The 15,860-nt window shown below is 45.9% G+C and overlaps 1 protein-coding gene across 2 annotated transcripts in view; it reads left to right on the top strand.

Moving 5' to 3' along the window:
• Positions 1-3,556: 3,556 nt before the first annotated feature.
• LOC105481318 (serpin family E member 2) overlaps positions 3,557-15,860 on the top strand; it is a 65,589-nt gene continuing 53,285 nt past the window's right edge. The window contains exon 1 of one of the 2 annotated variants that reach the window (XM_011740826.3): positions 3,557-3,748. Coding sequence is in view for 1 of the 2 variants with exons in the window: in XM_011740825.2 (XP_011739127.1) it covers positions 4,354-4,367 (14 nt within the window). In the remaining variant the exon portion in view is untranslated. Of the gene's footprint in view, positions 3,749-4,215; positions 4,368-15,860 lie in introns of those variants that run through there. The other variant, XM_011740825.2, reaches the window with a different exon arrangement.

Here is a 15,860-nt window from a genome sequence, read left to right as displayed (position 1 = left end):
AGAAGTTACAGAAAGAGGAAATTGAATTTATTAGAAAGCCAACTTTAAAGGGAAATAAAAAGACAAATGCCTTTTCTAAGCTAAAAAAAAAAAAACCCCAAAGCAATGCAACAGTTTCAGAAACTAATTGTATAAGTGTACTGTTATTACCAGTCTCTTTTCCCCTGGTTGAAACAATCTTCCATAACAACATTTGCAACTATAATATTGTATAACAAGCAGTTACGGTGTAATGTCTTTTAAATAGGGGTTAAATAGGAGAGAAGTGAGTATCCATTATCTTATTATCATAACATCCGTCAGTCTTCCAGACAAAACACTATCATCCCACTGAGAGCTAAGGACAGTTTTTACTTAAACACAAGGTCATACTGTTTGGGTGCATGGGACAGCAGTGGAGGTGGGGTGGGGGATTTTCATTTATTCCAAGGCACTCAACACTGGACTTCTTCCAAGAGAGGAAACAAGACTAAATAGATCATTTGTTTTATTCTGTTTGGGCATTTCTTGCGTTTCTCCCAACTGTGGCTTATGGACACAAAGCCAAACTCAGAGCCTGGCTGGAGCTGGCTAAACTCCAGGTCAAAGGAATAAACAATCTGAAGCTCTATTTGCAGATTAAGGCAAGCCACACAATTGCAGGACAAAATGAAATTCCGCTGTGAATGTGAAGTTGCAAAGAAACAGCCAGGTAGAAGTGTTAAATGATTTGGATTTCTCAAACAAAACTGAAGTAGAGGTAGGAAGGAAATGTCAATGGGAAGTACACATCTATGAGAAACGCATCTCAAAAAGGGTTAAATATTGGAGAATACTGGAGGAGGAACCTGCTGCTTGTGGGGACCAACTGAGGTAGAAACACAACATCTTTGGAACAGCCCCTCATGGTGGGTGTCAAAGAGCCTGGCCATTTGAGTGTCATGGAAAGTGTAGTTTGGGTTATTACTTCCGTTTCCTCTTGCTGGCATCAGCAAGGTCAGCCAACACCAGTCATGCACACTCAGTAACAAGTATAGTTGGTATTCCCAGCATATCCCACTGGCAGAATGGGTCTTTGTCTTGAATCACTTTCCTTTGGGAGACCTCATGGTCGGCCTCATCGCATGTCTAGCGAGAGAGAAAGGAACATTAGTGGCTAGAATTAGTTTAGCATATTAGTTAGCACTGCATCTTGTCTGATTTCGGAATTGACAAGTCATGTGCAGTATTGCTCAAAATGTTCCTTCGACAGTACAGGAAAGAAAAGGAAGTGAATGTCAGTCATTAAAATGTAACCCAAAGAGGTAAGTCCCAAGGACTTCCAATCTCTTTCATAGATGAAGAATTTGGGCCCTATTTATACTCTAATTGGAAAAACAAAAAAGGTTTTTTTTTTTCTTTTTTTTTTTTTTTTTTTTTTGAAAAACATTGGCTCCTTCAAGACAAGAGACTGAAACTCTTCAAAATAGCTATTTTGTGCATTTCTCTCACTGGTTTAACTTTTGAGTAACTTTACTAAAAATTTAAAGTTACACATAATTAACCAAAGTGTGTGAGATAGGAATCAATGTATCAATGTTAATATCCTGATTGTGATATTATACAATGGTTTTGCAAAATGTTACCATTGAGGAAGACTTGGCAAAGTGTAAAAGAGACCTCTCTGAATCATTTCTTAACAACTGCCTGCCAGCCTACAATTATCTCTATTACAAATTTTAATTTAGAAAGGTGATTGAGACAGAAATGGATGCAGGGATTCTGACACATTTTCATAATAATCTGACTTCGCCCACATTTTCAGTTATTTCTCCAGTAGTTTCTTGAATGACTCCCTTCCATCTGGAAGAGGATACTTCCAGCTTTTCAACCACACTGAGCAAGCTCATTCACACCTGTGGGCTTTCCCCCTCCTTTGAATTGTTCCCAGCTCCAGCCTACCCCGCCCTGACGGGACCAAGCACAACACTGTCACTGGAACAGTTCTTAGCATGTCTAAAAGTCACTTGGCTAGTAGTTTATCCACTCATCAACAAAATTTACTGAGTAACTGCTATAAGTGTGGTATGGCTCTAGGCAATAGGGAGAGTGAGTTGGAAACAATATTGAAATTAGTTTCTCTTCCCTGGTCTCTGGGAGTATATTCCAATGAAAGAGAGTAGAAGAAAACTGGCAATAAATAAGGTTAAAAAAAAAAATCAATTCATGATGAGGGCCATGAAGGAAGTCATAGGTTAGAGGGGATAAAGTGACTTTATCTCAAGTGGCCAGGGAAGGCTTCCTAGGGGAGAGGACATTTGAGTTGTGATCTAAAGTGTAAGGATGCAGACAGACATAAAAGATTCTGGGACAAAAAGCATTTCAGGCACAGAGAACAAGAAGGATGTATACCATGCCCTGTAACTGAATATAAATATTTGGTATGACTGTAAAATGATTAAACATGCTCATTTTGTAGACTGTTTGCTCCTTATTTTAGGACCAAGCCTCCCATAACCTGTTTCCCTCTATGACAGACTGAGAACACTGTTAGGCTGGTCCAGATTTTACACTTTAAGAGCAACCCCTTCCCCAACACACACGTGCACACTCTAGCACCGCCACCTGCATGCCAAGGGGTGACTGCAGGCTGATCTTTCAAGTGACTCATCAGTAGCTGTACCCTTAATTAAGGGCTGTGTATAGGGAGATTTACATTTCTTCCTCGCTGTTGGGGCCGTCTGCCAGCTAGCAAGGATTCTACACTAATGGCAACATAAATTATTGTCATTAAAGTTGGGTCCTTGGGTCCCCAGAAACCTAACTAGATGCAAAGGAGGAACCAACTAAGAGAGATCCAGGTAACAGAGCCCGGAGCGGGACGGTCATTTGTTGCAGGCCCCTGGGGTATGCGCCTGTCTACCGCGCACCGGGTCCCAGCAGCCGTGGTTACTGGCTGAGAAGGGCTGAGTTCCCAAGACGCTGCGGGTACCTCATACTGTCACATAGCCAGGAATCCAGTTTTCTGGATCCCTTCGTCTGTATTTGCCTAAGGCGACCTGCCGCCGCTCCTCTGTCCCCTAGGCAGGGAGAAGTCAGCTCTAGGACACCCTGCAAAACGCCTCGAGGGGTTATCCGCCCCTTCCCGGCCGCGTCCTGGCACCGTTTTCCCCATCACCCGGAGGAGTGAGCACTGTCTCAGGGCGCCCTCTGTCTCTTCCAGGGGGCAGCCAAGACGACATGCCCTGGGTCTCAGGGACGCGGTACAAGCCCCGGTATCCCCCCCCGCCACCTCACACACCCCCATCCGGGAGACCCACGTGCAGCCGGGCCCGGGCTGGCGCTGCACCTCGGGGTCTGCGCGTCTCCCCGGCGCGTTCCGGGCGCAGCCCCGCTACAGGGACCCCTGGGGGAGCGGCATCCGAGAGGTGGCGGGCGGAGAGGGGGCGTCCCGGAGGCCGGGCGCGGGGACGCTGAGGCCCGCGGCCACACAAAGGAGGCGGCGGGAAGGCGGGGCGAGGCGGGCCGGGGGCGGGGGCGGCAGGAAGGGGCGGGGGCCCGCGCGGCGCCGCCGATAAAGCCCCAGCCGCCGCGGCAGCCAGCTCGCGCTGTGGGGCTGCCCGGGCTGCGCGGCGTCTGCAGGCGCCACCGCTGCCTCTTTCCGGCTGTGATCCTCCTCGCCGCCGCTTCGCTCCGTCCTCTGACTCCCCGCGCCGCCGAGACCAAGCTCCCGCTCCAGTTGCGGCCGCACTGCCCTCCGCGGCCGCCCCCTGGGGATCCAGCGAGCGCGGTGAGTACAGGCTGCGCCGTGACTCCCGGGCGCGGCCGGCGCTGCCCTCGGCTGGGGACGCTCCCCGGGGCTCCGCGCGCCGCCGGCCCCGCGCCCCGACCTTGCGCCCGGCCGGGAAGCTGCCGGGCCTGCGGGGCCAGTGGCACCCGGGGGTGCCGACGTCGGGGAGGAGTGAACTTTCTCAGCCTCCCGCGGGCCGCCTCGGCCGGGGCTGGGTGCGCGCCGGGCATCCCGGTCCCGCCCGCGGGGAGCCTCGAGCGGGACCCTGGCAGCGCAAGGCGGGGCCGCCCCGGAGTGGCGTCCAGAGGTACCCGCAGTGGGGAGCCCCGGGGCCGGCGTGGCTCCTGCCCGCCCATCCAAGCCGGCCCTGACCCTGAACCTGAGGTTTCCAGCTGCTTGCCGGCGTCCCCCTACCCCGGACTTAGGCTGCGCGCCGCCGGATGGGGAGAGACTGGCGCACTCTTACTTGTTACCTCTGCCTGTGCAGGGGGAGGTGACGCGTGGTGTGGGGAAAGCCTTTAACTTGGCCTCTGGCAGCCGATTTAACCCGAGCAAGCAGGTCTTTGCTATTTTCATCATCTGTAGAAACGGGAGTTGCGAGGCGGATGAGTGACTGCAGGTAAAGTGAAAGTACAGTACTCAGAAATTCTGGAAGGAATTAGGCATTTAATGTGTCCACAAACTGAGCGGCGAAGGAAGGCTTCTATTACATAAGACAGCACTCCACCTTCAGGTATTATGGAAGATGCTATTGAAGGTTTTAGTATTTTAATGAACGAAACACATTCTTTGTGTGTGTGTGTCTGGAGAAATCTCGAATGCTGCTGTCTTGCTTTGACTACTTTGCAGGGGACGTTCTTATATTTAGCATCAGCATGAAAAGGTGTTCGAAGGTGTGAGATTTCCTCTTTCAAGCCAAGAAGCCGTTTACTTGTCTGAACTGTTGTGGAACAATATATGTGATAATTGTGTACTTTGAAGATTTTATATCAGAACTTGAGCACAGATAACTGGAAGAAATGTCTACATTGCTAATTTGTATATCCTAAACCACACTTCAAAAATTGAAGGCAGTTTCAACATTATCTGAAGGTCTAAATCAGTAACTGTTTGCTATTTGCAGTATTTCAATAGAAAAAATTTTGGCTATGCAAATGAAGGTACTAACCTAAGTAATCTAAGGTTTCTTTTAACCCCCAAATTTTGATTCTTTGTTAAAATAATATTTGAAAATATTGTACCATGCAGGGCAATTACTGAAGGTCATGAAAATGTCATCATGTTTTATTCTAAAACAAAAATGAATCTATGCAGAAAATTTCTGTGTCCCATGGACTTCATATTAGTTTAATTTTAAAATTACTGTCTCCAAAAGAAACTAATTTTCACTTCCACACAAGGGTGATTAAATACCAGTGAGAGATTGTTTGAGGTGGTAGAGTTGGAAATGAGGTGGTGACCTGGCCACGTCACTGGGTGCATCTCTGCCTTGCGGTCCTCTTCCAGCCAGTTCCTTTCCCATTGCATGGGGACTTTGGCTCTTGGGCTATTTCTCCACCTCTAGACCTAAAGTCCACGCGGGGGATGCTCTAGATGTGCACTTCCTTGACTGTCTCAAATCCAGTGTCTTCCATGTACTCCAGCTACTAAGTCCTCTAAGTACCTCCAAGTCTTGCCCTCTCTGAGATGCTCAACTTCTGAAAACTCTTAGTGCCTCCATCCCGCAAGCTCTTTCCTTCTGAGTTGCAAACCGGACTCCCACTGTAATCTTCAATGCATTGATCTCCAATCCTTTTCCTCCTGTGGGTTTGGCAGATGACTTTGTAGCCCATTCTACCAAGAAAATAGAGGTCATGAGGGTCTCCTCACGTCCTCCCCCATCTCCCTGTACAGACTTTTCTGTGTTTACCCAGTCATCCAATAAATCTTCTTAAGCTTCTACTGTGTCTCGGTACTTCGCTGGATACTCATAGGTGGTAAATAGAGCAGATCCTTGCTCACTTGAAACTGTCATTCTTGTGGGAGAAAACCAACTGAAAGCAAACACAGTATATTGTAAATGTATGATAAATGAATAGGGTAGAATTATAAAGAAAAATCAAGTTAGACTGAGAACTTAGAGAAATTTAGAGAGATGACATCCTTGGGGCATGACTAATGTCTCCAACTGTGTCCTGAATCCCAACTCGCAATGCCTCTCTCTCCTTGTGAGTGTTACTCCCTTTTCTTACTTTTATCTTCAGTCTCTCCTTATGAGCTTTTTTCTTTTTTAGTATTATTTTAAGAATGCCTTAACCTCCCTTGTCCCTGCATCCTCAGCTCACCTGTAATGACCACCACATCTCTCCAGGCTTCTTAAACTGGTCTCCCCTTCCCGTTCAGCAATTTGCAAGCCGGCCAGAGTCTCCTCAAAGGTCAAGGCCCATGACTTCCTGAATAAGCCATCTTTTTTTAAAAATTTTTATTATTATACTTTAAGCTCTGGGGTACATGAGCTTATACTTTAAGCTCTGGGGTACATGAACGTGCAGGTTTGTTACATAGGTATACATGTGTCATGGTGGTTTGCTGCACCCATCAACCTGTCACGTTAGGTATTTCTCCTAATGTTATCCCTCCCCAACACCCCCCTGCCCCGGCCACAGGCCCTGGTGTGTGATATTTCCCTCTCTGTGTCCATGTGTTCTCGTCTGAACAAGCATTCTTATGGATACCCACTAGGCTTCTCCGTGGCATTTGATGAGGTTCTTCCATTCCTTTCCGATGTTTTTTTTTTTTTTTCACCCCTGGTTGCCACCTTCTGGTTTTCCTTCTTCCTCCCTGGCATCTCTGCTACCTCTTGAGGTTACCCAGGGTTCGCTGTCATCCCTCTTGTGCCCTGTGTATTTGGGTGAACTATGTTCCCACAGCTTCAACTGTCACCAATATGAAGTGAGTCCTAGATTGGCATGTAAGCTAGCTTGAGCATGCTCCTGTGTTCCAATCAGTTACCTGCAGTCTGGTGCGCTTACCCATGCCCTTTAGACCAAAAAAACGCCCCACAGTAAATCCAAAATTGATTTTAGTTTTCACCACCCACCCCATATTTGCTTCATCATTAGCCAAGATTTGTCCGTTTTTTTTGGCAGCGGCGCCACCATTCATGGAGGTATTGGAGCAGGAGCCTCACAGTGATGCTGGGTTCCTGCACTGCCCACATCCAGACCGTCACCAGATCCTGTTGCTTCTCTATGCTGTGAAATTCCACAAAGGTCCGCTCTAGTCACGCTGGCCTTGCCTTGCTTTAGAGTCCAAAAGTGGCAAAATGGTGGCTGGTGTGCCACTTCTAGCAGTAGGCAGTGGTGTTGTTGGCCTGAACAAATTATATAAAACTTGAGTTAATATTTAGACATCTGGAGATGCCACTTGGATGTATAGCTTCTCTTAAAAGCTAGAAGACCTGGAATAGGCAGAGCACAGTGGTTCACACCTGTAATCCCAGCGCTGTGGGAGGCTGAAGCAGGCGGATCACTTGAGGTCAGGAGTTCAAGACCAGCCTGCTCAACATGGTGAAACCGTGTCTCTACTAAAAATACAAAAATTAGCTGGGTGTGGTGGTGTGCGCCTTTAATTCCAGCTACTTGGGAGGCTGAGGCAGGAGAATCACTTGAACCCAGGAGGCAGAGGTTGCAGTGAGCTGAGATGGCGCCACTGTACTCCAGCCTGGGTGACAGCGTGAGACTCTATCTCAAAAAACAAAAACAAAAACAAAAACAAAAAAACCCCGAAAAACCTGGAATAGGATGCTTACATTTCCATGTGGCAACACTCAGCTGCTGCTGGCTTTCCAGTGCCTGTCTATACTGGAGGTCGGTTGCTTTCTGGTTCCCCTGGACCTGTGACCCTTGCTTATAGTAGTGTTCTGACTCCCATGGGCTTCAGAGCTAGAGACCCTAGGCTGAGATGACCATCGACGGCCTGGGAATGCCTAGTGCTTACTGCACAGCATCGTGCACCTCCTGTTGCGTCCCTTCTAACTCTCTTCCATGTTGTTGCTGGTGTGACTTTCCTCCTGCTGCCCCAAATCCAAGTCTTCTTGGGTCCCTGCTAATAAAACTTGATGGCTCTCTCTTGATCTGGGCTTAAACCCCTGACTCGAAAGAAGTGGCCATGTCATATCACAAGTTGGGTATCTCAGATTAAAAGATGAGCTCTCCGCTATCTTTATACAGTGTTGTACCTGAGTTTCTGAAGATGCTTTTGAGCTTCTGTAGGGTAATTAATACAGAGTTCTAGTGTTGATGGCAGTCCCTACTGTTTACAAACCATTTCTACAAACCTGACTACTGCCCCACTTCCTTGCAGCCCCTCTGGGTGGAGATAGGGCAGGGTCGATTCTACATGCCAAACAGCAGTGGGAAGTCTGTAAATATGGAGGCACAGGCCATCCCAGGGAGTCCCCAACCCTGGGAACATGGGGAACCTTGTTTTACATGTGGTACCCAGAGTCATACAGTGTGTTCCCAAATGATGCCTTAGAGTCCTGACCCAGAACTCAGTTCCTGTCAGTATGCAGCCAGGGAACTTTCCACAGTGCTCCATGGGCTCACCAGGCTGCTGGCCATTTGTAATGACCCAACAGAGTCAAAGCTTTCTTCACTCCCTTCCCATCTCCCTGCCTTGCCCTCTGCCTGAAACATTCTTTTCTTGCCAAACTGTACCTCCTGTAAACTCCACTGGTACTGCCCAATGCTTTTCTGCCTTCGTTCCTTCTGTTCCTCTGCCTGGAATTCCCTTCCTCCTGTGTTCACTGTCTGGCTGATTTCTCCTTTTCAAGACTCGGGTTCAAAAAGGCCTTGCTGGCAGTCACCACCCCAACCCTCTGTGACACATGTGCAGTGTACACCCCTCCCCGGGCCTACCTCAATGATGGCAGTTTTTTTGTGTTGTAGCAACATGCCCTATCCAGTAGACTCTAAGCTCCGGAAAGACGTGCCTGTGTTTTAGTTTTATTTGCACCAGCAGTGGTGTGTGGCCCAAAGGCAATTACCCGATGTCTGAACTAAACCATATTCATATTTTTTGTACGTTTACTACACGCTTTATGGAAGAGTGTGTGTATTCCAGACTCAAAGGGGAGCTCTCCCTGCCAGACCGCCAGCCCTCATTTTGGTACTAGCAAATTTAATATATATCCTCAGACATTTTAAATTTTTGATTAACCTCGTCTTTTGAGATGAAACATTACTAAGAGAAAAGCGGAAGTCTAATACAGAAGCACTTCTCTGCCGGTGTTCACTTCAGTTATCCTCATCTGAACCTTCCTTTGGCATGGTTCTGCCCTCCTTGAGGTCTGTTGGCTGGGGGTGCACTCTGCATTTCATGGTTTTACAGGGCAGGAGGATGTATTTTGGTTTATTTCTGTTAACCTTGGTGATGGTGATATATGATCTCTTGGTGACTTTTTTTTTTTTTTTTTTTTGGCTGATATCTTCAATCAAATTAGGTAGAAAGAGCAGGCTGGGAGAGGATATGTGCCGCACCACCAATAGAGTGTGTAGGTTACCATCTAGAACTCAATTTCTTTGTCTATATATTGGGTATGTTGAAATAAATGATCTCAAAGGTGTCTTATTTTTAAAATCTATAAATTATTGGCTCCCTTTCCTTTTGATGTGGCTTTCTCATAAATGTCGTCTAGATAAATTTTTTTCATAAAAGCATTATCCTGTGCTTATATACCTTAAAGTTCTTGTCTCTCACTTTTTTAAGCCTATAAAATCATTCAGCATTAGTATTCAGAAAGAGCATTATGGGCCAAAGTGAAGATTTAGTTTGTATTCCTTAGAGCATTTATAAATTTTTAAATAAATTAGGTCCCATATACTTGAATCTTGTCAACCTGTTCTCCACACATAAATGTGCCCATCTTCTCTTTTCAAACCATCTTTCCTCATGAGTAGATTGCATGCCTAATCTGAAAACCAATGTTGGGTTTTTAAAAAATACCCTTAGGTACAGAATGGAGTCAAATGCAATAAACTACCTCTTTAGGTTATCTCTTGTCTCCAAGTTCCCAATTTAAGAATACTGAACGATTAGTACGATTTTATTTCTCTTTTGAGAAATACCACCTCCCATCCAACAGGCCAAGTCTATTTCTACAGTCAGTGAGTCTTGTCTTTATTCTGTTGTTAGATTTCTAGGTCTGGATGTAAGCCCAGTCCAGGAAAGTCGGCATCCCTTCTGGGATTCTTTCTGTGCATGAGGATGGCCACTGAGCCCAACCAATTCTCTATTTGTAATTCCACTCATATGTTTTGACAAACATGTCCTGGGATTTCTCCAAAGGTTGGGGTGGGCACCCTAGTTCAAGATTAGATCAGGAACACCCAGGCTTTTGCCACAGTTTGACCTAAGACATTATCCTTTGCTTCGGAAGATCATTTGAGAATTGGAATTTACATCCATTGTGCCTTTCCATTTTTCTTATTTAATTCTTTGAAGAATAATACGAGGAGACTTTAATATGAAAGAAAAAAATCCCATCAAGAGTCAGAAAGGATTTCCTGTTAGGGCTGCAAATCTTGGTAAACGCACTTTGTTTTTGTAAACCATGCCCCACCCCCAACCCCTATTGGGAACTCTGGTAACCTGGGGAATTTCTCTTGAGAGCATACCAAAAATATGCGCATAAGTGCCTTCTCTTACCCCTAGCCCTCCATGTAGTGCCAGCAAATATAGCTATAGAAAAAATAACCACTTGTTTTTATCCTAAGTTTTTATGGGCCAAATCTTGAAGGTGGATGTGGGTATGTGAAAGAGTTTAATGCCAAATACAAAGCCCACTCGGAAATGAATAAGGTGACTACAAATGAAAACGGATGTTTCTTTCTTCCTTTGGTGAAAGTGCTATGTAAATAAAGGCAGTGTTTGCTTCCTCTACTAAAATTTATTTCTTCAGTTTTTAAATAAGAAATTCACTCAAGAAGTTATTCTTACTGAGGATTTGGTCACTGTTAAGATTATAGAAACTATTAACTACTGCATTATCTTTTGCTTACAAGAGCACAAACCCAAATCAAAATAACTTGGAAACAAGGTGGAGAGCTTTTGGCTGGCACTGCCCACTCTCAAGCATGGGAGAGGTGACTCTGGCCCTGAAGTTGGCTGGAACCAAAGACTGAGGACTTGGAGGCTTTCTTCTCTCTCTCCTTGCCTCTCATCTCTGCTTCTGTCTGCTGGTTGTGGTTGTCCTCTCCGGGACCATGACTGTAGGTAACTCCAGGCTTACCTCCCTACAGCCTCTTGAGACAGGAAGAAAGAGCTGCCAGTTCCAGCTGGTTGGGGGGGCGGGGGGCAGAATCCTAGAGAGGAATTTGATTAGCTCAGTTTCAGTCACATGCACTTCTCTGTACCAATGACTGGGCAGAGGAATGAGGTCTTATGATTGGCTGATGCTAAGTCACATGGTCACATGCCCTTCCCTGTACCAATGGCTGTTGGAAGAGGAGTGAGGTCCTATGATTGGCTGATGCTAAGTCACATGGTCACATGCCCTTCCCTGTACCAATGGCTGTGGGAAGAGGAGTGAGGTCCTATGATTGGCTGATGCTAAGTCACATGGTCACATGCGCTTCCCTGTACCAATGGCTGTGGGCAGAGGAGTGAGGTCCTATGATTGGCTGATGCTGAATTCTGGGTCACATGGTCGATCTTTGGTTAGGAGGAAAGGGAGTGTGGAGAGGACCATGCTGCCTGGCGTTCCCCAGCTGCCTTTCCTTCTGTTTCTCACCCAGCAGAGGCTCTGTGTGGTCTCCTAGAGCCTCGTGCCTGCCTCTCGGCTAGATGCTGATATCATTCCCACTCATGTAGTTGGGAAGGAAGGGTGTGGCAGAGATAAAGGGTCCACAGTCACACAGTCTGTATGCCAGGGTCGCACACGCTGCATATATGTAGGGTCGCACAGCCTCTATGTGTCAGTGCCGGAGCCTGGACCCGGGTGTGTAGATGTGTGAACTGTGAGCTGATATCATGGATTTTCAAAGATTTACATCCCATCAATGTTTATACCTTCTTGAAAAGGAATTCGTGTCACAGCACACTCCTCCTTTCAAGACTACCTGCTCGCCGTACTGCGTAATATCCCTAGTATCACAACCAAAATACATGAGACAGAAAGAGGCCGGTATCTCTGTGGTACGTTTGAATCATGGTTTTATGCCTTTGGCCCCCTAGTTCCTTCCTTAGACACTTGTTTTTTTCTGGGACTGAAATCTAAAATTAGTACTGACCTTTGGATTGAGAAGGTAGAGAGATTTACACAGAGTCCAAGCGAATAACTGAAGCTGAGCTGGATGAAACTCAGCAGAACCACAGAACAAGTGTGCCATGACTTTTCAAAGATGCCTAATTGAATTCCGTTTGGGATTTAACTTCTTTTTCTAAGGTTTATAGTTACCTTTATTTCAAAATTTGTCATTTTAAAATACATGTTTCCTCCTCTTCCTCCACTGTATGGTAATTAAGAGTGTGGAGGATTTGGAGGCCAGCGGGCTTTGGTTTGAATCTAGAGGCTACATGTTGGAGGCCATGAGCCAAAGCCAAATTTCTAAACATCTCCAAGCCCATCCGTGAATTGGGTTAGTGAGGTGTTTAGGCTTAAGGGCCACCCCTTAAGTGTTGTGAGGATGAAGCGAAGAGTATATCTTAGGCGCTAAGCACAGTGGCAGGAATGGAGCTGACTTTCGGGACACAAGGTGGCTGTGGTTGTGACACTGGGTAGTATTTGTCACACAAGTACAGGTGGGCACTTCTCCGAGACTCATGTCTTCCTTGTGTGTTTGACTTGATGAATGAGAGACTTGCTCTGTGTCTTTGCATGCTTTGTTTCCAGACCCCTTTCCTACAGCACTCTCAGTGGGCAGTACTCCCCAATGATCACCTGGTCATCTGTCCTGCCTGCAGGCTTCAGGCTCTTGTGCGTTGGCCATGAGGCAAAGGAAGGCTGTTGCATGAAATAACCTCCTTCTGACTCCACCCTTGCATTTGTGAGATGTAAACAACTGTGTTACCAGGAGATCTTCCAGGGAGCACATTGCAGGTAGCCCTGTCATGCTGGCTGCTTTTTTCCATTAGGTTAGTTGTGAATAACGAATAAATGTCTATGCAGGGCCAGGCGTGCTGGCTCACGCCTGTAATCCCAGCAGTTTGGGAGGCTGAGGTGGGCAGATCACTTGAGACCGGAAATTCAAAAACAGCCTAAACATAGTGAAACCCTGTCTGTACTAAAAATACAAAAAATTAGCTGGGCATGGTGATACACGCCTGTAATCCCAGCTACTTGGGAGGCTGAGGCATGCGAATCACTTGAACCCCGGAAGCAGAAGTTGCAGTAAGCGGAATTGTGCCACTGCACTCCAGCCTGGGTAACAGAGGCAGGCTCTGTCTCAGAATAAAACAAAACAAAAAATGTCTATGCAGTAGGAAAAATAATCTATTTGGTTTAATATTTAGGTCTCTGCAAGGGTAGCATCCAGAGGCTTCTCTTTTCATTCTTGTTTTTCTGACTGTGAACAAATCATTCTACTGTGTCCAGTGATGTCCAGATACCAACAAATAACTATTTTAAACATGTGAATATTTTTTAAAGCACATGATGATGGTCATTTAATTGTGATTTGATTCCATCAATATACAAAAGAGTTCTAAGAATGTTGGATTAACCTTAGCAAGCATTCCCAGATAAGAAATGTGTTTTCTGCTTCCAATGATAGGATTTTTTTAAGGATCTTTCTGGCAGTTAACCACTTTGGACTTCATACAGCAGTCTGAGTATATGCCAACCCCTGAATTGTTGCTCTAACAGTGAGATTGGGGGATGCCAGGGAGAGCCTGTGTGATGACTTAATTGTAAGGGAGAGCTTTCTGTCTAAAGGTGTGGATTTTTCTCTTTGAAATTTATATACTAAAAGACTCCTATTATCTTATGCCAAACCTGTGCTAATTTCTTAATGACATGTTAGTTAAAATAACACTTTGGAGGATTGGCTAAGGATGCCACAGTATTCATAATAAACCTGTTCTTGTGCAGCAAGGTGGTAAATCATGAATATCAAAGTGCTGATCATACTAATTTGAATTAATTTAGCATAGTGGAACGTATGAAGACATAGTTTTTCCAATGCATATGTCACTTTTTAGCCTAAAATTTCAATGAGTGGGATAAGTACATTTTTTACACGTACAGTGGCAAAATTATGCTTATGTACTACTCTCTACCTTGTGTTCTGGTTCTGCGTGTGTTTTCTCTGCCATGTTAGGAACCTCCAAGTGGGGTATCTTATTCTTTTGGGCTCCTGCCACCATACCTGGCATAGAAGAGCCCAAAAAGTACTTCAAAGGGGAGAGGGAAGTGGAAAATTATGCATCATGAGTGTGTCAAGTACTATTAGGTATATTTTATACATGATCCTGTTGAATCCTAACAACCCTTGTAAGGTAGAAATCATTCCTAGTTTATAGGCGAGAAAAATGAGATTCAGATGTGTAGAACACCCTGATCTGATTCCCACTGATGGGGTATAGACTCCAGGTCTGTGTCTCTCTGGGGTGGAGACTTTGGATCCTGAAACACTATCTTTAGTAATGATTGAGGCTAAGCCATGTGGCTGAGCAATGATACACGGCCCCACAGATTGAAGGTCAGAGCATTGCTGGGCAGAGGATGAGTTGATAGAGGTCAAATAAACTTGGTTTCAAACCCCAGGTCCACACTTAGTAGTGTGTGTCCTTGGGCAAAATACTTCCCTCTCTGTGCTTTATTTCCATGGCTAGAGAATAGAGAATGATGAGGATATTACTCTCCTTGCAGAGAAAGATCATAGTGTCCCCAATTAACAAGCAGGGAAGTAGGAAATACAGTGACTCAAGTCACTTGGCAAAGTCAGGGCTGTGGCAGGTTGAGAATTCACATCTCTGACTCCTGTCACCTGTTACCTCTCCAGATGTCAAGTCTGGGTACAGTTTGATGACAGAACTGCCATCACCTGCCACTCACCCTTGATTAGCCCTTAGCAGCCCCCATAACTTGGTGGCTCTTACAACCCGATCCTAGAGCCCCATGGCTGATTCATGCTCTTTTTCTCTATTGTGTCTTTTCTGTATTCACTCCTATGTTCTCGAGGAAGATTCATTCCAGAGGGTAAAAGAGATTCCACAAGCCTTGTTCTTAATGTGTACACCCCACACAGGACATGAAGGAAGTTGAAGGCAGCATGCTGTTGTATTTGGGTGGCGTGCAGCTGAAGAGCTAGTTTTTGAGCACTTACTCTGTAATAGGTGCTTAGAGGGACACAGAATTATTTGCAAAACAGGCCAATCTTTGAGGGGTTTATCTATTTAGGTAGAAAGGGCACATCCATGATACCTAATAACAATTCGAGATCATCTAGAACAGTGGCATATGGTCTGAGGGAGGGGGAGGCAATCAGGGTGCATTGTCTATGTAAGATCTGAAAGCAATAATGAAATTACCTCAGATGATTTGCTTTTTATTGTCATCATGTACCGTGGTGATAAAATATTCCTCCACCAGAGCCAGCCACTTCTACCACTCCCACCTTGTCCCTAAGTCCTGTACTGGATCAATAATCAGCTGCCAAAATGAGTTGATACCAGTGACATGTTTGGGAGGTCAAGCTGGCAGTGGTCAGTGTGGCCTGAACTGTTGGGGAAGGCTGCATGGAAGTCCCTTCCCCTCCCTCTCAGTTAGGACAGGACATCAGGAGAGCAGTCTGTGACCCTGAAGACTGGAGCAGTCCCTGATGCCCGTGCGAGCCATAGGTCAGGAAAGTGCTTTCTGTGCATTGCCTCACCGTGTGAGAGGCTGGTAGCCCGAGATGGTTCTGTAGCTGAGGAATCTGGGTGAGTGGTAGGTGTCCTCCTATGTGAGATTAGGGGAGTAACCCCCAGCTTTCAGACAGCCAACAGAGGGGCTCAGTAGTGCTAATGCCAAGCCCTTCATGCAGAGAAGTGTCTTAAGTGTCAGACACTGCTTTGTGCCAGAGGTAAATCTCTCTGCAGAGGGAAATGTTGGCACATAGCTGATAAACACCAGTGTCTAGATAGCCCT

The sequence above is a fragment of the Macaca nemestrina genome, chromosome 11 (assembly GCF_043159975.1).
Source record: "Macaca nemestrina isolate mMacNem1 chromosome 11, mMacNem.hap1, whole genome shotgun sequence".
Taxonomy (NCBI): domain Eukaryota; kingdom Metazoa; phylum Chordata; class Mammalia; order Primates; family Cercopithecidae; genus Macaca; species Macaca nemestrina.
This window is presented reverse-complemented; position numbering and strand designations above follow the sequence as displayed.